The sequence below is a fragment of the Scyliorhinus canicula genome, chromosome 18, assembly GCF_902713615.1.
Source record: "Scyliorhinus canicula chromosome 18, sScyCan1.1, whole genome shotgun sequence".
In the NCBI taxonomy this organism is placed as follows: Eukaryota; Metazoa; Chordata; class Chondrichthyes; order Carcharhiniformes; family Scyliorhinidae; genus Scyliorhinus; species Scyliorhinus canicula.
This window is the reverse complement of record NC_052163.1, coordinates 129,324,580-129,350,388: the sequence shown is the minus strand read 5'-3', so window position 1 is coordinate 129,350,388 and position 25,809 is coordinate 129,324,580. Positions and strand designations below refer to the sequence as shown.

Below are 25,809 nucleotides of genomic sequence, written 5' to 3'. Positions count from 1 at the left end.
CCCCTGAGTATCAATGTACATGAGGGCTTTAAAGGATATAACCTAAAAGTGTTTGGAATAAAATTGCAATCTCAGAGCTAATGTTGCTAGCGCATTTGCAGTGTATTTAATCACTTTTTTTCTTAAAAGAAAATCTTTCAATTTAGGAGTTGAGACAAGCCTCATTAGAATGCCATTATAACGTTATGCCCAGCTATTGGCTTTAATTGGAAGTAAAAACTCTTAAGATTATGGTATGATGAGCTTTATCGCTTCCCCAAAATTGTTTCTCGTTTTCAGTATCACTAATATTGCCAAAGCTGACTTAAAAGCATTGTAGAAACCTCACCCTTCAAGTGAAAGTGATACCGCAATGTCCCCATTTGAAGTTTGTTATGAAACACGCTGATGTTAAATGCGAGGTTATCCCAAAACCTAGAAGAGTAACGTGGAACCCCAGTTCGCAGTGATGTATGTGTTTTTTCTGTTATAATGTGAGAAACGGTTACAACTCAGTGAGGAACAGTCCAGTTGTTGTGTGAACAATTAATAAGGAACTTGAAAGAAAAAACAAAAACTGTGACCAGAAGGACTATAATCTCACCAAGTAGACTGATGACTATACACACTTTTCCCAAACAACATCCAATTTTTAAGTAAGTTTGAGCTAATCCAGCAAATATTTACTGCAAGTAGGTTAAGGTGATGACATCTGGGCAATAAATAGCCTTCAGATTCAGTGAAGTGAGCGAATGGCTGCTTTTGGGAGTCTATATCTGCAACTTTATGCAGTTCTGATGTTGGCAGTCTTTTTCTTTTCTTAGTTAGGGTTCTAACAGTTATACTGTTTCTTTCCCTTTGATGTTATTCGCCCTGTGGAGTTAGTTTTTGGTAGGTATTTCCTTATCTCTCTACTTGATTATTATTATCGAAGTTACCACCTCTATAGCCCCATTGTGTTCTCATAATTTCTCCAGACATCTGCCTCTAATCAACTCCGTTTACTTTATTACTCTTAATTTTTCCCAATTCTTAAATTACGCAGAGTAGAATTCTTCAGGTAACCAACTGGACCTTTGAGCACCTGTAAGCTTCGGAACACGCTGATCTGGCATATTGCCATCTGGACTTCCAACTTTAACTGTCAGGAGAGCAGCTGCATGTTGGCCTGAAAGTGCTTGTGTGTATGGTGAATTGTGGCTGGAACCAGGTAGTATAAATGAGGTAGTGACTGGCTGAGTCAACTATCACAGCTACCTGTCTGGAAGCTGCAGTCTAAATGCATCATAAAGCTTTAACTATTGCTTTCTTGTTGAGATATTGTGTATGCAAGATGTGGTTTTCTGGTAAGTTATAACCACCCCTTGGGTACTGATCTGATACTCGAGCAATACTCTGGTCAACTCTTAATTGCAAGATTGGCAAATGAAGCACTAGGAATTGAGTCTTAACAATTTGAGAAATGGTGTTCAGCCCTTTGAGATGGAACAAAAGGTAGGGGAGAGGAGGAGTAGGCGATGGAACAGTGAGAGAAGAGTGCAGGAATTGTTTCATTTTGCATTTCTTTAAACCTGTGATTTCTTTGGCCTGCATAGTCCCAAACTCCACTCCTTAGTCACTGACTCCAAGCCTCTCCTTGGCAATTGAGGCCGAGCCAGACTGCTCAGAACCTCAATGCTGTATTTGACTGACAAGCTTTCAATCATTGTTGCTAAGACCCCTATTCCCACCTGACATCACCTGACTCCACCCCGCCTCCGTTCATCTGCTGCTGAGACCCTCATCCATGTATTTGTTACCGTCAGACCTGACCATTCTAACACACCTGGCCACCCATATTCTTCCCTTTGTAAACTTGAGCTCACAGAACATACAGTGCAGAAGGAGGCCATTCGGCTCATTGTGTGTACACTGACCCACTTAAGCCCTAAGCCTCACTTCCACCCTATCACTGTAACCCAATAACCCCTTCTAACCTTTTTGATCACTAAGGGCAATTTATCATGGCCAATCCACCTAACCTGCACATCTTTGGACTGTGGGAGGAAACCGGAGCACCCGGAGGAAACCCACGCAGACACGGAGAATGTGGAGCCTCCGCACAGGCAGTGACCCAGCAGGGAATCGAACCTGGGACCCTGGAGCTTTGAAGCCAAAGTGCTATCCACTTGTGCTACCATGCTGCCCTTAAATCTCTGCCCATATTCCAGTGTGCAACAAATCCTGCATGCCTATCACTGCTGTGTTTGCTGACCTATCCTGTCTAATGTTCAAGTAATGTCTCTATTTTAAAATTCGTATCCTTATTTTAAAATCTCTCCATAGACTCATGCCTCCCAATCTCTGTAATCTTCTCCAGCCCCACAACCATCCAAGATATCTCTCCTCCACCAATTGTGGCCACTTGAGCATCCCAAATTTTTAAGTGTTGCACCATTGGTGGCTATGATTCCAGATGCCTCGTATTCCTAAGTTTTGGAATTTCCACCATAGACCTGTGTCTTGCTTTCCTTTATGGCACCTTTATTCCCTTACAACCCACCCCTTTGACTAAGCTTTTGTTCATTTGCCCTAATATCTTATAATCTGATTGTATCAAATTTAGAGCTATATGTTGTGGTTCTGTCCCAGTTTTACTCATCGAGGGGGATCTGCCTACTGAGGTAATATGGGTTGAAGTCAGAAATAGGAAAGGAGCAGTCACCTTGTTGGGAGTTTTCTATAGGCCCCCCAATAGCAGCAGAAATGTGGAGGAACAGATTGGGAAACAGATTTTGGAAAGGTGCAGAAGTCACAGGGTAGTAGTCATGGGTGACTTCAACTTCCCAAACATTGAGTGGAAACTCTTTAGATCAAATAGTTTGGATGGGGTAGTGTTTGTGCAGTGTGTCCAGGAAGCTTTTCTAACACAGTATGTAGATTGTCCGACCAGAGGGGAGGCCATATTAGATTTAGTACTTGGTAATGAACCAGGGCAGGTGATAGATTTGTTAGTGGGGGAGCATTTTGGAGGTAGTGACCACAATTCTGTGACTTTCACTTTAGTAATGGAGGGGGATAGGTGCGTGCAACAGGGCAAGGTTTATAATTGGGGGAAGGGTAAATACAATGCTGTCAGACAAGAATTGAAGTGCAGAAGTTGGGAACATAGGCTGTCGGGGAAGGACACAAGTGAAATGTGGAATTTGTTCAAGGAACAGGTACTGCGTGTCTTTGATATGTATGTCCCTGTCAGGCAGGGAAGAGATGGTCGAGTGAGGGAACCATGGTTGACGAGAGGTTGAATGTCTTGTTAAGAGGAAGAAGGAGACTTGCATAAGGCTGAAGAAACAATGTTCAGACAGGGCGCTGGAGGGATACAAGATAGCCAGGAGGGAACTGAAGAAAGGGATTAGGAGAGCTAAGAGAGGGCATGAAAAATCTTTGGCAGGTAGGATCAAGGAAAACCCCAAGGCCTTTTACACATATGTGAGAAATATGAGAATGACTAGAGCGAGGGTAGGTCTGATCAAGGACAGTAGCGGGAGATTGTGTATTGAGTCTGAAGAGATAGGAGAGGTCTTGAACAAGTATTTTTCTTCAGTATTTACAAACGAGAGGGGCCATATTGTTGGAGAGGACAGTTTGAAGCAGACTGATAAGCTCGAGGAGAAACTTGTCAGGAAGGAAGATGTGTTGCGCGTTTTGAAAAACTTGAGGATAGACAAGTCCCCCGGGCCTGACGGGATATATCCAAGGATTCTATGGGAAGCAAGATATGAGATTGCAGAGCCGTTGGCAATTATCTTTTCGTCCTCGCTGTCAACAGGGGTGGTACCAGAGGATTGGAGAGTGGCGAATGTCGTGCCCCTGTTCAAAAAAGGGAATCGGGATAACCCTGGGAATTACAGGCCAATTAGTCTTACTTCAGTGGTAGGCCAAGTAATGGAAAGGGTACTGAGGGAGAGAATTTCTGAGCATCTGGAAAGACACTGCTTGATTAGGGATAGTCAGCACGGATTTGTGAGGGGTAGGTCTTGCCTTACAAGTCTTATTGACTTCTTTGAGGAGGTGACCAAGCATGTGGATGAAGGTAAAGCAGTGGATGTAGTGTACATGGATTTTAGTAAGGCATTTGATGAGGTTCCCCATTGTAGGCTTGTGCAGAAAGTAAGGAGGCATGGGATAGTGGGAAATTTGGCCAGTTGGATAACAAACTGGCTAACCGATAGAAGACAGAGAGTGGTGGTGGATGGCAAATATTCAGCCTGGAGCCCAGTTATCAGTGGCGTACCGCAGGGATCAGTTCTGGGTCCTCTGCTGTTTGTGATTTTCAGTAACGACTTGGATGAGGGAGTTGAAGGGTGGGTCAGTAAATTTGCAGATGATACGAAGATTGGTGGAGTTGTGGATAGTGAGGAGGGCTGTTGTCGGCTGCAAAGAGACATAGATAGGATGCAGAGCTGGGCTGAGAAGTGGCAGATGGAGTTTAACCCTGACAAGTGTGAGGTTGTCCATTTTGGAAGGACAAATATGAATGTGGAATACAGGGTTAACGGTAGGGTTCTTGGCAATGTGGAGGAGCAGAGAGATCTTGGGGTCTATGTTCATAGATCTTTGAAAGTTGCCACTCAAGTGGATAGAGCTGTGAAGAAGGCCTATGGTGTGCTAGCGTTCATCAGCAGAGGGATTGAATTTCAGAGCCGTGAGGTGATGATGCAGCTGTACAAAACCTTGGTCAGGCCACATTTGGAGTACTGTGTGCAGTTCTGGTCGCCTCATTTTAGGAAGGATGTGGAAGCTTTGGAAAAGGTGCAAAGGGGATTTACCAGGATGTTGCCTGGAATGGAGAGTAGGTCATACGAGGAAAGGTTGAGGGTGCTAGGCCTTTTCTCATTAGAACGGAGAAGGATGAGGGGCGACTTGATAGAGGTTTATAAGATGTTCAGGGGAATAGATAGAGTAGACAGTCAGAGACTTTTTCCCTGGGTGGAACACACCATTACAAGGGGACATAAATTTAAGATAAATGGTGAAAGATATAGAGGGGATGTCAGAGGTAGGTTCTTTACCCAGAGAGTAGTGGGGGCATGGAATGCACTGCCTGTGGAAGTAGTTGAGTCGGAAACGTTAGGGACCTTCAAGGGGCTATTGGATAGGTACATGGATTAGGGTAGAATAATGGAGTGTAGGTTAACTTCTTAGGGCAGCATGGTAGCATTGTGGATAACACAATTGCTTCACAGCTCCAGGGTCCCAAGCTTGATTTTGACTTGGGTCACTGTCTGTGTGGAGTCTGCACATCCTCCACGTGTGTGTGTGGGTTTCCTCCGGGTACTCCGGTTTCCTCCCACAGTCCAAAGATGTGCAGGTTGGGTGGATTGGCCATGAAAAATTGCCCTTAGTGTCCAAAATTCTATGATTAACCTAGGACATAAGTTTGGCGCAACATCGTGGGCCGAAGGGCCTGTTCTGTGCTGTATTTCTCTATCTCTATCTATCTATCTATCTCTTATGTATGACATTAGAAGTCCTCTCTGCTGTCACTTTTGGTGTTTTCCTTTTTTGTTTTTGTCTGCATTCGCTACCGAATAGAGGGGTACAGACCCCGGAAGTGTGTACGGTTTTACATTAAACGATAAACATGGTGGTGCATACCTAGAGGGCCGAAGGGCCAATTTCTGTGCTGTACTTTAATTTGTTCTTTGTTCTTAGTCACATCTGCAAGCCTGCCATCAATTTTTATGTATGCACGTATATAGTCAGTTCCACATCTCTGGTGCTTTTCCAGAATCTTCACCAGGTTTCCATGTTGTCAGACTGTCAGTCCATCGTTAAATCTTGGATGAGTCACAGCTTCTTCCTGATCAGTGTTTTTGACAGTTTCATCTACTTTCAACCCTTTCCCTGGCCAATGTCTTAGTCACATTAAACCATTAGCAATTTTTGATATTCCATTTGAGCTTCAGCTTTAAACCTCAAATTTTGCTGTAGCCACTTCCTTCATCTATGGATGCCTCCACCTCTAAGTCTACTTCAGTTGCAGTTTGTCAATAGTCCTCTCTAGATTAGGCTGTTCTAATGTGCTGTACTGGCCTCCAGTCCTCCACCCGTAAACTCCGGTTTATCCAAAATTCTACTGCTTTTTCTGTCCTGCACCAAGTTCTTATTCACCATCCTCATCTTTGGCAGGCAATGTTGGCTTCCTGTCTCTGAAGTAGTATTTTTAAAATAGTCATCCTTATTCTCCTTGTACATTCTGTTTTAGTTTTATATGTAGTTGCAGTGTGTGCACTGGGATGCCGCTTTTGGTCAACCCTTTACTTGCATAATTGGTTGTCACCATTATTCTTTGTTTTATTGTTCAAGGTCCTTCCACTCTGACCTCCAGCCCATATAATCCCTTTCCAAACACTCTGTTCCTTTGATTTTGGCTTTTCTGTGCATTCCCACTTCCTTTGCCTTTCCATCTCCCATTGTCCTCAGGACGCATGACAACGCAGAATCGCTGAGCAGAAACTGATAGCAAACGGCCGCGCACGTGAGTACGGCCTCAACCGGGACTTTGGATTCATGTCGCATTACGTTCACCCCGGCCCCCCCCCCAAACCACCATCTGGCCTGGGCTTGCAAACTCCTGCCAACTGTCCTGGCTTGAGGCAATTCATGCCTCTTTAACCGTTGATTATCCCTCTCTCCAGTCGCTCCATCCTGGCTTGTAAAGACTTAATTACCTGTGAAGACTCTCATTCAAAATATCGTGTTGTACCATTGACTTTGTCTCTATATATATATATATATATATATATATATGTATGTTTCTGGAACCACCTTTTTGTTCACCTGAGGAAGCAGCTGTGCTCCAAAAGCTAGTGAATCGAAACAAACCTGTTGCACTTTAACCTGGTGTTGTCAGACTTCTTACTGTGCCCACCCGTCCAACGCCGGCATCTCCACATCCTAATTAAATATGGCATTCTATAAAGTATTCTACGGTTACTCTGTAAGAACCAAATCTTCTAGAATCTTGACAAATTGCCCATTGAGTTTATTTGTGAAAAATGCAGTGCTGGATATAATGTCTGAAACCTGTATCGAAATTTGTGAGGTGATCTATTCTTTACCTCTAGTGTGTACAGTGCTTGCATTCTTTTTACAGTTGATCATGGAATTACTTTTGATCCTTGCACAGTTAGTTTTGGTGGTAGATGATTTACAGCTTTTTTTATTCTCTGGAAGTGCTGGCAAGTCACCATTGCCCATCCCTAGTCACCCTTGAGAAGGTAGTGGTAGGCAACCTTCTTGAACTGTTGGAGTTTGTGTGGCAAGGGTACCGAGAGTAAGGAATTCTAGGATCTTGGCTTGTGGCAATGAAGGAGCAGCGATCGATGTGCAGGCTTCAGTTCTTCTTCTGCTTGTACATTTTGTTTTAGTGCTATCTGTAATTGCACCGTGAACATTGGGGTGTTGCCTTTGGTCGGACCTTGACTTGCATTGCTGATTGTGTGTGGGGGAGGGGGGGAGAGAGGGGGAGAGAGAGAGAAAAAACAGCCATTTACTGTCAGGTCAATTCAATTAGGATGTGCAGGAACCATCCATTATTCAGATGTCTGGGATGGTTTTTAAGGTTGATCGAATGTATCACAAGAAGAGGGGAGAGTTGCCAAAATATAAATAATGGATAAATATCTCCCACAGGCGTCAGCGGTGCACATTTTGACTACATTAGCAGCACCAACTAAAGGGTCTGAACAGATCTGTTGGCATGTTCCTGACCTGAATATGGAATCTTGTAATGTGAATCATAAAATTCCCACAGTGCAGAAGGGGGCCATTTAACCCATGGAGTCATCACCGACCCTCTGAAAGAGTACCCTACCTAGGTCCAATAACCCCACCTAGAGGCAGTTTAGCGCATCCAATTCACCTAACCTGCACATCTTTGGACTGTGGGAGGAAACTGGAGCACCCGGAGAAAATCCAAGCAGACAGCCACCCAAGATCGGAATGGAACCAGGGTCCAGCCTGCTGTGAGGCAGCAGTGTTACAGTCCAGTTGCTGCAACTGTGTCAGAGGGGTCCTCATTTCAAATTGCTAAGCTCTAGACTAGGCCAACTCTCCCATTGTAGCACTGAGGGAGTGCAGCATTGCCAGAGGGCCAGCACCTAATCAACTCATTAAATATTATAAGAGGCTGAAGGAAACCATCACTTTTACTGGAATTACCTGTTGATGTTTGTCCCGTTGTGAAGATTGAGGGACATGGATAGAGTGGATAGGCAGGCACACTTTCCCAGGGTGGAGGTGTCACTCACTAGTTTAAGGTCCGTGGGGCAACATTTAGAAGAGATGTGCGAGGCAGGTTTTTTTTTTACATGGAGGGCCGTGAGTGCCGGGAACAGGCTGCCAGTGGAAGCAGATACGTTAACGGCTTTCAAAAGGCATCTCAACAAATACATGGATAGGATGGGTGTAGAGGGATACGGCACAAGGAAGTGTTGAAGGTTTTGGCTAAGGGTGGTATCATGACCGGTACGGGCTTGGAGGGCGAAGGCCTGTGCCTGTGCAGTGTTCTTTGTATAGGCCAAAAGTTTCCCATGGTATATTTTAATTGAAATTCAATAATTACATCCCAGATTCAGGTGATTTGAGAGGTTATAGTTGTCCGGATGTAATACAGGGTGTTGGTGAAACCACATCTGGGGTGCTATGTGCAGTTTTGGTCTCTTTATTTTAAGAAAGGATATAAATTTATTACAAGCAGCTCTGAGAAGATTCACTTGACTTAACCCCCTCTAGGTATATCTTATGAGGAAAGGTTGGACAGCCTGGACATGCAGCTGTACAGAACCTTAGTTAGGCCTCATTTGGAATATTGTGTACAATTCTGGTCGCCACATTACCAGAAGGATGTGGATGCTTTGGAGAGGGTACAGAAGCAGGATGTAGGATGTTGTCTGGTATGGAGGGCATTGGCTATGAGGAAAGGTTGGATAAAAGTCTGTTGTCACTGGAACGATGGAGGTTGAGAGGCGACCTGATGGAGGTCTACACGATCGAGAGGCATAGACAGAGTGGATAGTCCGATGCTCTTTCCTAGGCTAGGAGAGTCAAGTACTAGGGGACGTAGGTTTAAAGTGCATGGGGAAATGTTTAGAACAGATGCGCGAGGCAAGCTTTTTTACACAGAGGGTGGTAAATATATGGAACGCGCTGCCTGGGGAAGTGGTGGGAGCCTGTACGATAGTGGCATTTAAGGGGCATCTAGACAAATATATGAATAGGGTGGGAATGGAAGGATACGGACTCCACAAGTGTTTGCGATTTTAGTTTAGGCAGGTACCTTGGAGGGCCGAAGGGCCTGTTCCTGTGCTGTATTGTTCTTTGTATCTATTGGAGTTTGGAAGTCCGAGGTGATCGTATTGAAACATTTAAGATCTGAGGAGGACTTGAAAGGTGGCTGCTGAGAGGATGTTTCCCTAGTGGGAGTGACTAGAATGAGGGGTCGACTTCCGGTGGCATGAGCGAGCAGGGCGGCCGCAGTAAAAAAAAAAAGCTTCTGCCGGTGGCCACGATTTGCGGCGTCTTCGGGAATTTCCCCGAGTCATCATTCACCCCCCCGACTATTGTGGCCTTTGGAGCCGTCACGGGCAACTAGCGGGGCCGGTTTAAAAACCGGCAATGAACCCCGCGCGGGTGGTGGGGGCTGAGGCGCTGGGCCCAGCACTGCGTGGAGTTTGGAGCAGCGGGGGCGGAGCTACAAGGAGGCCGAGGCGGCAGGCCCGAGGCCAGGCCACGATGTAGGTAGAGTGTCCCACAACGGATGGCTCCCACCTAGGAAGGCGCTGGCTGGGCTAATGATGGAAATGGGAGGGGTGGACCCTTGGAGGTTCCTGTACCCAAGGGAACGGGAGTACTCGTTTTTCTCAGCAGTCCATAAGGTATACTCGCGGATCGACTTTTTTTGTGGTGGGAATGGCTTTGCTGGCTGGAGTCAAGTGGTTGGAGTACTCTGTAATTGCAGTGTCAGATTCCGCTCCACATTGGGTGGATAGAGTACTTGGAGAAGGGGGTGGCGTAGAGGCCGGGGTGGAAACTGGATGTGGGGCTTTTGGGGAACCAAGTTACCTGTGAGAAAATTGAAAAGGTAATTAAGGAATGTGTAGGTTTCAGCTGTACGGGTGAGGTGTAGAAGGCAGTTGTCTGGAAGGCTCTAAAGGCAGTGGTGAGGGGTGAGGTAATTTTGTTTAAGGCCAGGGTGGACAAAACGGAGAGGTTGGAGCGGCAGAGGGTAATAGATTAGATGTTGGAGGTAGATAGGGGTTATGCAGAAGATGGGGACCCAGCGAAGCTGGAAAACAGGAAGGAACTACAGGCGAGCTTCGACTGACTATCCACCAGGAAGGCGGTATGCCAACCGAGACGAGCAAGGGGTCCAGTTTATGAACATGGAGAACATGTTAGCATGTCCGCTCCGGAGGGAGGCAGCAGCAAGGGAAATTCTTCAGGTGAGGAATAGGGCCGGGAAGTTGGTGGTGACAGCTCCGGAGCGGATTAACAAGGCTTTTGAGGAGTTTTATGAGAGGTTGTACAGATCAGAGCCACCCGGGGGAGACCGTGAGATGCAGGAATTTCTAGATGGGTTGGAGTACCCGAGGCTAGGGGAGGGGGACAGGGGTACATTAGAAGGAGCAATAGTGGAGCAGGAGATAAAGGATGCGATTGGGAGGATGCAGTCGGGGAAGGTAGCAGGGCTGGATGGGTTTCTGGTGGAATATTGTAAAAAATATTCAAGGATAAGTTGGCACCCCTGATGGTGGGGATGTTTGAAGAGGCGATAGGGGAGAGGGTGCTGCCACTAACCTTGGGGCAGGCATCGATTTCACTGTTGCTAAAAAATGATAAGGATCCGACGGAGTGTGCGTCGTATAGGCCCATATCACTTCTGAATGTGGACGCAAAAGTACTGGCGAAGGTACTGGCGGGTAGGCTGGAGGATTGCCTCCCGAAGGTGATAGGTGAGGATCGGACGGGGTTTGTGTAAGGGAGGCAGCTGTTTTTGAGCATTAGGAGGGTTTTGAACATCGTTATGGAACTGGCGGAAGGGAAGGAAACAGAGGTGGTTGTGGCATCGGACGCCGAGAAGGCATTTGACCGGGTAGAATGTGGGTACCTGATGGCAGTTCTGGAGCGGCTTGGGATTGGACCAAGATTTGTGAACTGGGGTAAAGCTATTATATAAGGAGTCGAAGGAGAGTGTCTGCACAAACAATATCAGCTTGAGATACTTTTCTCTCCACCGTGGGACGAGGCAGGGATGTCCTATGTCCCCCCTGCTGTTTGCACTTGCGATTGAGCCGTTGGCCATCGCACCAAGAAGTTCGGGAGCATGGAACAGAATAGTGCCCGGGGGGGGGAATAGAGCATAGGGTGTCCTTGTATGCAGACGATTTGCTCCTGCATGTGTCGGAGCCGAGTGCGTCGATAGGAGGAATATTGGAGCTACTGCGAGTATTTGGGTCTTTCTCTGGGTACAAGCTGAACCTGGACAAGAGTGAGTATTTTGTGGTGTCTCGGCCGAGGATGGGGGTGGGGGAAGCTGCCATTCCGTAGGGCAGGGACTTTAGGCATCTGGGAGTGCAGGTGGCCCGGGAGTGGGGAAGGTTTCGCAGGTACAACACCACCAGTTTGGTGGGGAGAGTGAAAGCCAATCTGGCAAGGTGGGATGGTCTCCCTTTGTCACTGGCGGGTCAGGTACAGGCGGTTAAAATGAATGTGTTGCAGCGATTTCTGTTTATTTTTCAATGCCTACCGATTTTCCTGCCAAAGGCTTTTTTCAGGGAAATTGAGGGAAGGATTACCTCGTTCATGTGGGGAGAGAAGGTGGCCAGAGTGAGAAAAGTGCTGCCACAGAGGGGAAGGCAGGCGGGGGGGTTTTGGGTCTCCCGAACCTGATGTGCTACTACTGGGCGGCGAATGTGAAGAAGGTGCGGTGCTGGGTCAGAGGGATTGATTCCCAGTGGGTCAGAATAGAGGAGACTTTGTGCAGGGGGTCGGGATTGAAAGCACTAGCAACACCTCCGCTCCTGAAAGCTCCGGGGAAATACTCAAGGAGTCCGGTAATAGTAGTGTTACATATTAATAGTCTTTGGAGTGTATCATCACAGTCCATGTTGCAATAACAGGTTTATGCCTTGACCTGGGTGCTTTTGCAGATGTCCAGTATCGATTCCAGCCAGGGTTCCATGAGACAGTTTCTGTTCCTGGCCTACTTGTATCTTCTCAGCGTGCTTTCAGTACCACACAGCCATGATCTTATTGAATGGTGGAGCAGACTCGAGGGGCCAAATGGCGTACTCCTAGTTTGTAGGAGTACAAAGTAAGTATGTTTGAAAGACTGGAGAGACTGGGGCTACTTTCTCCAGAAGAGAGTAGGCTGAGGGGTGACATAATACAGGCCTTTTATAGTTAAGATGGGGTTTCCATTTGTGAGGGAATCTAAAACTGGTGATTGTAAACATAAGGTGATCACAGAAATTCAGAAGAAACTTCACCCAGAGAATGGTTAAAATGTGGATCTTGAAAGTTTGAGTCAAATAAAGTACATGAAGTAGAAAGGAATTGGGGAAGCTGCTGATCAATTAGGGTAACTGGAAGCTTCTGTGGATCAAAAGAACCAACATTGAGTTTTGTGCTGAATGGCCTGTCTCTGAACTGTACTTTTTATGTAACACTTATAATTTACATTGACAGTTGACTTTTTATTTTGTCTAATTTGCCCTCACCATCCATCCTCTGCCCTGTTTTTTTTATTATCCCTACCTCTGCTGAAGTTGCTGCTTTCTGCTTGGGTACAGTGCCATAGGCACTACCTGTCCTTCTCTATCCTGTCAGTCTGCTCATTTGGAATGTGTGAGCAGAAACAGTGAACATCACATCTAATCAATTGTGCGGCATCATAGCCAAGCTTGAATTTACTTTATCTGGTACACTTTCCAGTCACGGCAATTGGCAATAATTGGAGCAATTTACTCCATGGCTGAAATTATTTCCCTTGTAGACCAATAATTAAATCTGGGACCCGATCTATAAAGCTAGCACCTTTGATAAGTCCCCCATGTTGGCACAATTAGTCTTTGCAGTCAGTTTGTAAAGGAATTTAGACTTCCATTACACAATTTAAAAAACTCAACAAAGGATGAAGTAGAAAGGAATTGCAGACCCTGCTGATGAATTAGCGTAACTGCACTCTCGCTCAAGCGGGCTTTGCCTGATATTAAAGTAATGAATGCCATCAGTAAGAAGAACGTGAGGCGCTATTTTTCAAATTGTGCATATGTTTCAGCTTTACATTATATTATGCTTGTACCTCTTTAAGCAACTGAGAATTCAAAGAGAAGTGAACAGTTTAATCCCCTGGCTAATCTGTTTGTATTAGATTTAGTTGCCTATCTAATTTCTAATACTTCTGGCAAGAAGGAACCTTGAATTCCAGTGTCTTTCTTTTAGATTGAGAACTACTCTCCGTTATTGGAGTAGGGATAGTGACATTTTTGTCAAAATGCCATTGTATTTTGTATATAGTTTCGGTGTCTGAAGATCTAATACCCTGCATATACAAGTTGAAGTATTGGAACTCCAAATTTAGAACATAGGATTTGTTGCTGCTTCACTCAAATCAATCAGAAATCCATAGCCTTGCCTCCTGTGTTTAAGTACTGATTTTTGTAAATCTAAATCACATTTTTAACAAAATTCCACTGATGAAAAATAATAAACTGATATAAATTTATATGCAGACATTATGAGTCAGCTTACTATATATAGCAATATTGTTGACACTTAATTCTGGAACCAGTATATTTATGGTGTGACGTCTTCATACCAGAGTGTTAGTATTAGAGCACAGTGGTTAGCATTGGTCACAGCACCAGGGGCCAGGGTTTGATTCCGGTCTTGGATGACTGTGGAGTTTGCACGTTCTTTTTAAAAAATAAATTTAAAGTGCCCAATTCATTTTTTGTCCAATTAAGGGGCAATTTATTGTGGCCAATCCACCTACCCTGCACATCTTTGGATTGTGGGGGTGAGATCCATGCAGTCATGGGCAGAATATGCAAACTCCACACGGACAGTGACCCGGGGCCGGGATCGAATCTGGGACCTCGGTGCCGTGAGTCAGTAGTGTTAACCACTGCGCCACATGCTGCCTGAGTTTTGGTGTTGCCCCCCCCCCCCCCCCCCCCCCCCCCCCCCCCCCCCCGGTGTCTGCGTGCGTTTCCTCTGGGTGCTCCGGGTCCCACAGTCCAAAGACGTGCAGGTTAGGTGGATTGGCCATGACCAATACTTCGGGTTATGGAGATAGGGAGGAGGAAAAGTGTTCTTTCAGAGGGTTGGTGCTGACTCGATGGGCCGAATGGCCTCCTTCAGCACTAAGGGTTCTATGGTTCCATGCAGAGAATAAACTGTTGATCCTCATTGCAAATATGGTAAACGTTTTGACTGGGTATTTGAAATGAATACGAGAAGCACTGCGTTTGAAGTACAATAATGGCGTTCAACTTGTGCATATGACACCTCCAGCCTAAAATCAAATCATGCATTGCTGTATGCTGTCGATAGCTTACGATTCCACTAAGATGTCATTTGGCGTGTGTCCATTTTGTAAAATGAAGAAATCCTCACCGTAGCTATTGTAAAAGTGGCTGCAACTGCTGGAATTTTGAGGAATACTTCTGGACAGTTCGGGTGGTAAATTATCATCCTCCTTCAATATGCATCCGTGAAGTTTAGTGTCTTTTGTATTTTATATCTATTTAAAAACTTTCCTTTGCATTCTTCAAACTAAACCACATGTCATTGTTTATACAGCATGAAATTTACCAAACTGCTGAACATTGGCATCTTGGTGAACTGTGGACGGAAGTCCATGAGTGAGTTGTACATCTTAACTGGGTCTAACTTTGGTTAGGGTATGAGGGTGGCTGGTGCAAGTGGGAGAAGGAAATCTTCAGCAAGATTTAACTTTGAATTCCCTTCTGTATCCCCCAGTTGATTGAATGGTATGTACAGTCTGAGGAAATGATGAGGAAAGACTTTGGAATTGGTATTGAGTGTGTTTAAGGAAAATATGTATAATACTGTAAATATTTTTCTTCTCAAAGTCTGCATATGTCCTGTTAGAAATCCGTGATAATTGATTGGACCAAATCTGGGAGTTAGCTTAACGATAGCTGCCTGTTAAGAAGTGTGCAAGAATTGCTAAGATGGCTGGAGTTGTGTACTAAAAATGTATTTCCGTTTTTATCCCCTAATTCCGCAAACCATCTGGATATGTGGGTATATGTCATAACATATACTTGGTTTCTAGCATTGTTTGCGCAGTAACGTTACCAGTAGCTTCATAATCTCATGTTATAAGACACTCTTCTGCTGCCCTCTTGTGGCACATAAATGGAACTGTCAGTACTGTCAACTGCAGACTTATTTATCTATTCACTGTGGGCTTTCATTATTGCAGAAAGAAAAATGTGAAAACTATTTGGGAATGTAAAGTTTCAGATGATTTTAAACTGCTGTTTCCTGCTTTCTTCCTAACCAAACATGTGCATTGGATATTTGGAGCATCAGTAATGTGCAACCAACTTAAAACTCCCAAGTATTCAAATAACTTTGTGTTTGGAAAGAAGGAATTATATCTTAATTTACACTCTTCTGTTAGTACGATTGGTCTCCCATGGAAATGAGAAATTGGAACAGAAATATACAGAAATGGAGCTTAGCGGGATCAGCCAGATTTTAAATGAGAATCTACTTTTAGTATGTAGTACTAAACACTAATGCTAAAGTACTGTTGAGCTGACTAAAAAACAGAATGGACAAATATTTCAGTATGGTGAGGCTACTGCTAATGTGTTGTATTGCTAATATATCTGTCCTAGAAGTGAATAAATTTACAGTTCAGTGCACCGTGCTATATTTGCATACAATAAATGATTGTGCACTTCAAATGCTTTCATTTGCCATTTTATAAGGCAGAAACTGCTATATGTGTACTTTTGCATTTAAGTGTAGTTGGGTCAACCTGATTCAGTAGTGGCGTTCTTTCCTGCATTGGAAGGTCTGCTGTTTAAATCCCATTGTTGTACTTCATAATCTTTATTAGTGTCACAAATAGGCATACATTAACACTGCAATGAAGTTACTGTGAAAATCCCCTAGCTGCCAAGCTCCGATGCCTGTTCGGGTACACGGGGAGAATTCAGAATGTCCAATTCACCTAACAAGTCTTTTGGGACTTGTGGGAGGAAACCGGAGCACCTGGAGGAAATCCATGCAGACACGGGGAGAACGTGCAGACTCCACACAGACAGTGACCCAAGCTGGGAATCGAACCCGGGTTTCTGCTGCTGTAAAGCAACATTGTTAACTACTGTGCTACCTTGCTGCCCATACTTGAGCACATAGCTTTGGCTGTCCCTCAATGTGCTGCATTTGTGAAGGTCTTGTCTTTTGAATTTCATTATCTGATAAACAGCAAGGACATTCTGGCCAAAAACTTATCACTCAACCAACAGCACCAAAACCGATTAATTGATCATTGATCTCTCTGTTTGTGGAAACTTTCTGTGCTTAAAATTAGTGTCATGTTTGCCTTCATTACAACAGTGAACATACTTTAATCCAGAGGAATCGACAGGCACAGCATAAACGCATATTTGTTCCCTTCTATTACAAAGGACATATGGTCTATTGTGACAGCGAAAAGCTCTTTATTTCAAAAGGATATTTGTATTGCAACTTAAATAATTTATTTTTAAAAAAAATCTCCTGATCTGTTTCAGTGTTTAGCTTTATTGACACTGTCTGAAGTGGATAGACCTTTATTTTAATTCAACTTAATTTCTTGTTTCAGGGAAATCCAGTTGCTCAGGAGACTACGACACAAAAATGTAATCCAGTTGGTAGACGTGCTGTATAATGAAGAAAAGCAAAAAATATATCCTTTTTTTAATGATTGGGGAATTGTTAATATTAAATCCTGCAAAGTAGAGTTGTGTGATAAGTAAGTTTTGAAGTTGTTTAGGATATGTACATGGATAAAATTGGATGACTTGTTTCCTTTGGAATGATCCAAGCAATAGACGTGGCCTAATCTCAGTGGTGATTTTGAAATGCAATATTTATTACAGCTGCTGTGGTTTAAGGTGCCATGATATATTGTTAAACTAACCACACATTTGTCCCATAATTTTTTGCCTATTGTAATGATAAACCATTACATTTGAAGATCTGTTAAGGCAACTTCTGCGACCACGGTAAATTTTAAAAAACATATGCTCTATAAATGGCTTTCATTACTTTCAGTCAATAACCAGTTCCGAAGCTTAGAATTATTTTAGGAAGATATATGGGTATTACCAGTAATTCTGGTTCTTTTGTCCTTTCTCTAATAGATGTTAAAGATTAACTGTGTTGTAAATTGTGTGAAAGACTTGCATCTGTGTACATACAACTCCCACTGAACTGTTTGCAGAAAAACCTCTACAGAAAATTTTTATATTCTAAGGCAATTTCATGGTTGGGTGAAAGTTTTTTTTAAGGTAAGGATATGTATTCTGATGGTGGAGACAGACTCGATTGTTGCTTTCAAAAAGAAATTGGATAATTATCTGAGTAGAAAAAAATTGCAGGGCCCTGGGATAAAAGTGAGGCAATGGAACTGGCGAGATGCTTTTGCAGAGAGCTGTCATTGTCACATCAAGCTGAATGGCCTCCTTATGTGCTTAAGCGTTCTATGATTTTTAATTTTTTTTTTTAAGTACCCAATTTTAAAAAATCCAATTAAGGGGCAGTTTAGCGTGGCCAATCCATCTACCCTGCACATCTTAGGGTTGTGGGGGTGAGACCCACGCAGACACTGGGAGAATGTGGAAACTCCACACGGACAGTGACCCGGAACTGGAATTGGACCTAGGTCCTCGGTGCCGTGAGGCAACAGTGCTCACTACTTCGCTACCGTACTGCCCCTGCATTGTATGATTCTGAGAATGAATCTTTTGAGAAAAGTCATTATCTGATTTAATATGGCGTAAAATCAACTTCTGTACAAACCCATGGATACGGCTTTCCTGTTTTGCCGTTATGAATTTCTTGTGTTTTGAATGAATTGGATGGACCACACACAAACTCTACAGTGAGAAAAATGATATAAAGTGAGATAGATGTCTTGCAGGGAGCAATGTGCACCCTTCCATGCACCTGTGCAAATTAGCGATCAACACAACCGTTTTTCTTGCTGGCCAGCTCTGATCATGCTAGTGATGGGACTGGTTTCACCGAATGGAGTTCTTTACATTTTCTCAGTCATCTTCTTCAAAATTAGCACAATATTTCAGACCTATAGCATTTAAAACCTTTCTAGCATGGAAATAAATCATAAATATTTTATGACGTAGTTCTTTTGTTGTGTATGAGACATGATGAGGCGACTAATGCCGACCTGGTGTGGGTGGAATAGATTTAGGCATCAATTCTTGTGGTAAAGTAACCAGCTGAGATAAGGGAAAGAAAATGCGCAAAACAAGCCAGTTTGTACATCACTACATGTACACAATACGTAAGCTCGGAAAAGCTTGTCTGATAGAATTTACTAAATTGACCGTATGTAATCTTTACTTATTTATGGTCCATTACACTCACTGTGTGGCTGGATGTCTGCTTTTAGAACTGATAGAAACAGTATCCAAGCCGAAAATTATTTTCTAGCTTAATAATGCAAAGGAAAGCTAATTGCTCCTGTTTTAATACTCTATTTTTGTATTTTGAAGGTTTGTGATTGTTCCCATTGGGTTTTCAGGATTTGAATAATTTATTTATTAAGGAATTTGAAAGTGATATTAAAATGATCTCCAGTTTAATTTGAAGCGTCAATTTACGAGTCACTGAAATTCCTTCTATAGTTGGCATTTATTTCAATTATTGCAATCTTGTACTTCCCGTGAAGCATTTTGGGGACAATTTTCAAGTTGAAGACTCCATGCAGTGCAAGTGTTTGTTGTTACCTTGCACCTTCCAAGGATTGGAACTGATGTAATTAAAATTTCCTATTTAAAAAAAATATATATATTTTAAAGCAATAGTCTTGCAGCAGACACAATATCTCTTCTTTATTTTTGATAATAAAGAAACAAATAATTACTCTGCGAACTGATGTAGAAGTTATGAATTCAGATTTGTTTGAATGCAATAACGCTAAAATAATGGAATGTTTTGGTAATAAATTGGTATCTCGCATTTCCTTGACTTGACTAACGTATATGGTAATGGAGTATTGTGTGTGCGGAATGCAAGAAATGTTGGACAGTGTCACAGATAAGAAATTCCCAGTTTTTCAAGCTCATGGGTAAGTAACTTTCATTAATTATCATATAGTGGGAAAAACTTCAATTTAATATATTCAGTTTTACATACTTTACTCAACCGGGGCGGCACGATGGCACAGCAGTTAGCACTGCTGCCATATAGGGCCAGGGACCCGGGTTCAATTCCGACCGTGGGTTATTGGCTGTGTGGTGTTTGCACGTTCTCCCTATGTCTGCTTGGGTTTCCTCTAGGTGCTCTGGTTTCCTCCCACAGTCCAGAATGTGCAGGTTAAGTGGATTGGCCATGTGAATTGCCCCTTAGTGTCCAAAAAGACATGTAGGTTAGATTAGGGGATTAAAGTGATAGGGCGGGGGAGCTTGGGGGAAGTACTCTTTCAGAGGATCGGTGCGGGCTTCATGGGCTGAATGGCCACCTTCTGCACTGTAGGGACTCTGACTCATAGTGGTCCCAAAAGCTTCTCTTTATGTCCCATTTCTACTTCTGCTGTTAATCACGTCTCCACTGTTTCTCGGGAAGCACTGCTTTCCAGAAAAACTTGGAAAATAATTTTGGGGTATTTACAAAATATAAAATTTTTTCCCCTTACTGTCTGTTCCTTTTTTAAAAAACTTCCATGTTGGCACCCACATTGAACGTTCACCTCCAAATGTTTTACAGTTAGTATTAATTTAGAACCTCCGCAAATCATTTGTCATCTTACTACCTCAATGCAGTATATTTTCCTAAATGTTTGATGCTGATATTCAGTGTTGAAATAGAAACTTCAATTGTGAAATTTGTATGAGGTTAGGGACATTTGGATTTGGGTTGTCTGTTTAAATTGCTCATTGTTGCTTTAAAATGATCATCTTGTAGTATGCTGCTGGTTTGTTGTACATCAGTTTCCCAGATTTAAAAGATTGGTATATTTAAGGCTGTGGTTTGGGGTTAATCAACATGGAACCAGCGACTACCTGAACTAAAGAAGTCTTACAACACCAGGTTAAAGTCCAACATGTTTGTTTCAAACACTAGCTTTCAGAGCACTGCTCCTTCCTCAGGTGAATGCGACGCCGGCACCTGCACATCATACCTGAACTAAAGACATAGAATATAGAACGATACAGCGCAGTACAGGCCCTTCGGCCCTCGATGTTGCACCGACATGGGAAGTCAAAAACTAAAGGCCAGCTAACCTACACTATGCCCTTATCATCCATATGCTTATCCAATAAACTTTTAAATGCCCTCAATGTTGGCGAGTGCACTACTGTTGCAGGTAGGGCATTCCACGGCCTCACCACTCTTTGCGTAAAAAACCTACCTCTGTCCTATATCTATTACCCCTCAATTTAAGGCTATGTCCCCTCGTGCTAGCCACCTCCATCTGCGGGCGAAGGCTCTCACTGTCCACCCTATCTAACCCTCTGACCATTTTGTATGCCTCTATTAAGTCACCTCTTAACCTTCTTCTCTCTAACGAAAACAACCTCAAGTCCATCAGCCTTTCCTCATAAGATTTTCCCTCCATACCAGGCAACATCCTGGTAAATCTCCTCTGCACCCGTTCCAAAGCTTCCACGTTCTTCCTATAATGAGGCGACCAGAACTGTATGCAATACTCCAAATGCGGCCGTACCAGAGTTTTGTACAGCTGCAACATGACCTCATGGCTCCGGAACTCAATCCCTCTACCAATAAAGGCCAACACACCATAGGCCTTCTTCACTACCCTATCAACCTGGGTGGCAACATACTTAAGTTTATTATAGAGCAGGAGTGCATAATATGTTAATCGTGCCCATTTTGTTATGGGAAAATCCAAAAGAGAAATACATGTAAAGGTTTGTTTTTTTCAGTGTAGTTGATTAGGAATAAAAAGGTCTTGTGGCACAGTGGTAATGCACCTACTGCTGGACCAGAAGGTATGTAAATTGAATCCACTGTGGGCATCTGCTCCATTGACATCAGTTGCTCACAGGTGGATACTATGCTCCTTGCAGGAGTAGCCGTGCCCAATACCTACTTACCCGGTAGAATAACCAATCGTTGTTACAGTAGATGGCTCCTTGTGATCAGATATGGGCATTGATGCCTTTTGCACAGACTTTCATGTAGTTCTCCCAACTTCTTTTAGGTCAGATCATATGTGAATAATTTGCTGGCTTTATTTCACAAGTAAAAGTAGAACAGAAGCTAATGATCAGATTTACTTAATCAGTTACATTTTTTTGGCACAATGTTTAAAAAATAAAGACTTGCATTCGTGGGTCAGCCTGCCTGAATTAATACAAAAACTCTTGACCATCTTTTTTCATTCTCCTTTTGAGCCTGGTGCAAGCTTGTTTTTGCAGCATTCTGTTTAAATACCTTATCGTCCATGTCTCTGTGTATTTAAATCCGTTTTCACAATAATATGGTTATGTACCAGACCATGCCTGCCAAGTGCTTAGAACCTGGAACCTCCCAACCCAATGGGTATAAGTGTTTTATTGGTTGGAGAAAATCTAGCTAATTGCTTATAATTTGCAGTCCGTGGGCTTTTTCAGTCCCCTTATTAAACATGTGTAATACATTTTGATTTAAAACTTAATTCATAAATGTAACTTGTCTGACAAATCCTGTGGTTGAACAATTGGCCAGACAAATTCTTAAGTGTGTATTTTACATTGTTTAAATTTTGGTATGCTGACGTCCTAAAAATGATCTCTTTGCACCATAGTTTTGTAGCCTTTCGAGATGTGTTTCTCTAGTGCTGAGAGGACAAGAGACAACTCGATCCTTTGTGATTGCTCAGCTGTAAATTGGGTAGCACTTGGGACAGAATAAAGACTACATCCATTTGATATTCTTCCCCTATCCTTCTTGATAATATGCCCAGCTTCTGCTTCTCTCCAACAGCATGGCCAAAGTGAAGAACTATTTTTAAAAACATTTTGAGTACCCAATTCATTTTTTTTCCAATTAAGGGACAATTTAGCCTGGCCAATCCACCTAGCCTGCACATAGAACATAGACATAGAACAGTACAGCACAGAACAGGCCCTTCGGCCCTCAATGTTGTGCCGAGCCATGATCACCCTACTCAACCCACGTATCCACCCTATACCTGTAACCCAACAACCCACCCCCCCCTTAACCTTACTTTTATTAGGACACTACGGGCAATTTAGCATGGCCAATCCACCTAACCCGCACATCTTTGGACTGTGGGAGGAAACCGGAGTACCCGGAGGAAACCCACGCACACAGGGGGAGGATGTGCAGACTCCACACAGACAGTGACCCAGCCGGGAATCGAACCTGGGACCCTGGAGCTGTGAAGCATTTATGCTAACCACCATGCTACCCTGCTGCCCCTAACATCTTCGGGTTGTGGGGGCGAAACCAACACAAACATTAGGAGAATGTGCAAACTCCACACAGACAATGACCCAGAGCCGAGATTGAACCTGGGACCTCGGCGCCGTGAGGCAGCAGGGCTAACCCACTGCGCCACTATGCTGCCCTGTGAAGAACTAGTCTTTATTGAAGATTGAGTCTTGATCAGCATATAACTCTGTCTAGGATTAAACATTTAAATCTGTTGACCTTTCTAGAACATTTGGGTCCGTTTTGCCATTAGTGCCTCTCTGTGACTTTTGTTGTTGATGCAAATATATATCACACCTCAGCTGGAGTGTTGTGTATATTTCTGGGCGCCATGCTATAGGAAGAGAGTGAGTGCATTGGAGAGAGTGCAGAAGAGGTTTACAAGAATAATAAATGCAGGAAATGGAACTAAACAGGATAATGTAATGGGTATTTATATTAGTGACATTATGATGCATTGTATGCACTTACCTTTTGTGAATAAAGAAATCATGGCAATATATTTTTATATTTATATATGTTGATATCTCACAGTCATTTTATGTAGCAAAGGCCAAATTATCCATATTAATATTTCAGTGATTTAATACAATTTTACTCTGTGCATTTTTTCTCCCAAAATAATTTGGACAGGTACTTCTGCCAATTGATTGACGGTCTAGAATATTTGCACAGTCAAGGAATAGTCCACAAAGATATTAAACCAGGCAACCTACTGCTAACAACGGATGGCACTTTGAAAATCTCAGACCTAGGAGTAGCTGAAGTATGTATCCTTATTTCATTGCATAGTACACATATTGCTGAAGTGCCTGCATTAATATCTATATTTGCTGACATTTTATTTCCAAAAGATAACATTTCATTTTATGTTTTTTAGTTATTGCTCAAGAATAGTGTAGTATCTTCAAAGCTGTTCTGGCTCCTGATAAACACCGAGCGGTTTTAAACTTCAAGCCGCCTTTTGAGTTTCCTTTTTTTCTTATTGGAATGGATGGCCAATCTGGATGTGTTGCAAAGATGAAGAAAGCTTGAGGGCTTTAGTTTTGTCAAGAAGCGTGCAGCCCATGCAGAGTTGGTACTTGACTGTAAGTTGTGTACGAGGAAAGCTTGGAATCGAAGATGCCAGTTCTCTTCAGATCAATCCAAAAACCTCAAATTCAATTGATCCTTGGGTACAATTCAGCCTTGGAACCCACAGAATGAACAACTGAAACCTTTGGCTCACATTCTGTTGCTTTTGATGTACCGTTTCCATTGCAATGCCAATTGCTCTCATTGCTTTGGAATTTCACAAAAGTATCAAATGCTTGTAACATTTAGTTGACTTGAGATGCTTCATTTCAAGTCTTTCTTTCCTGATCACAGATGGTGTGATGCATGGCTGTGCTGGCTCTTACCCTGTTCAGTATGATGTTCTTTGCCATGTTTTGGAAGCATTTTGTGTTAGGAGTAGATACCGCACAGATGCCAAAGCCTTCAATTTGTAAAGACCACAAGCCCAAACCTAAGTGTATAGAACTTTATTCATGACTTGCCACTGATGACTGCCTGTTCAAGAAATGCATGAACTGCATCTCATCTGCACATAATAACTTTGATCTCACGATCAGCGTCGCTCTCATGATCAACGCCAAAATGACTGAGGTCACATACCAACCAGTCCCACAAAAGCGTTTGACTAAATAGTCACTGGTCAAAAGCTTGAAGCACTCAACAAATTTACGACTGCAGCAGCATCTTGAAAGAGTAGATCACGTTGAAAATGGAAGTCACCTTCAGAATCCTAGAATCTCTACAGTGCAGAAGGAGTCCATTCAGCCCATCAAGTCTGCACTCCACCTAGGCCCACTTCCCTGACCTACTCCTGTAACCCCACCTAACCTTTGGACACTAAGGAGCAATTTAGCATGGTCAACACACCTAACCTGCTCATTTTTGGGCTGTGGGAAGAAACTGGATCACCCGGAGGAAACCCACGCAGACACTGGGAGAAAGTGCAAACTCCACACAGTCACCCAAAGCTGGATTTGAGCCTGGGTCCCTGGTGCTGTGAGACAGCAGTGCTATCTACTGTACCACCAGGCTGCCCTGGCTAAGGCCAACATTGCTTTTGGGAAGCTATATAAACCCAAATGGGAGCAAAGTGGAATTAGTCTCAACAAAAATGAAGGTATGCAGAGCACTTGTTCTTCCCATTCTCTTGTATGCTTGAGACTTCTTAGAAAAATTAATTCACGGCATGTGGACTTTGTTGGCTAGACCAGCGTTTCTTGCCTATCTCTAATTGCCCTCGAGAAGGTAGAGATGTGGAACTTCGTTGCAAGTGTGCAAACAAGCTACACCACTTTCACATGGTCTGCTTGCAAAGGCTACTTAAGATTAGATAGCAAGACAAGGTTCCTAATACTGAGATTCTCTCCCTGACCAACATACCAAACATCCATCTTCTGTTGAAAAGAGCGTTGTTAAAATGTGCAGGACATGTTACAAGAATGCCCAATGAGTGCTTGCCAAACAGTATCATCTCTGGCTAATTAACAGAAATGTTCAGAGGGAGGACACATTATGGACACACTAAAAGTCTCACTGGAGAGTTTCTAAACTTCAACACATCCAATGCTTTCCATATCCTGTGCTGTTTACCAGTCACCAGTCTTTGCTGTCCTACGTTGATTCCGTGCCTCAATTAGTCCAATTTAAAATTGACATTGTATTTAAATTTGTGCCTGACATCTCCCCTTATCGGTTTAATTTCTTCCAGCGCTACAATCATCCTTCTTGCACCAGAACTCTGTGCCTCTGCCATTAGCATCTTGTGTCTATCACTGTCGTCCTTTGCACAGCTGTACCTTCAAACATCCAGGTTCTGCATTCTTGAGTTCCCTCTCTAAACATTTCTCTGCATCTCCACAACACTTTTCCTTATCCTTAAAGATCTTCTTTAAACTGCAGCTCAGACCCTCCTACTCATTCTTTGGCGTCATATCTGTTTTTGTCTGATGGAAGGAGGGGGTGGGGTTGCTTAGGACATGTTTCCAAGTAAAAGTGTTTTATAAATGCACTACCAAAGTTGTTGTTGACTTGTGTACTTGATTATGGTTCTTCATGTGT

General features: G+C 43.2%; 1 protein-coding gene across 3 annotated transcripts in view; it reads left to right on the top strand.

Annotated features, from left to right (window-relative positions):
• Positions 1–25,809, top strand: part of stk11 (serine/threonine kinase 11) — a 150,641-nt gene that overhangs the window by 31,591 nt on the left and 93,241 nt on the right. For all 3 annotated transcript variants that reach the window (XM_038778216.1, XM_038778214.1, XM_038778215.1), the window contains exons 2-4: positions 16,874–16,957; positions 19,274–19,363; positions 23,329–23,461. In XM_038778216.1, the coding sequence (XP_038634144.1) occupies positions 16,874–16,957; positions 19,274–19,363; positions 23,329–23,461 (307 nt within the window). The remainder of the gene's footprint in view (positions 1–16,873; positions 16,958–19,273; positions 19,364–23,328; positions 23,462–25,809) is intronic.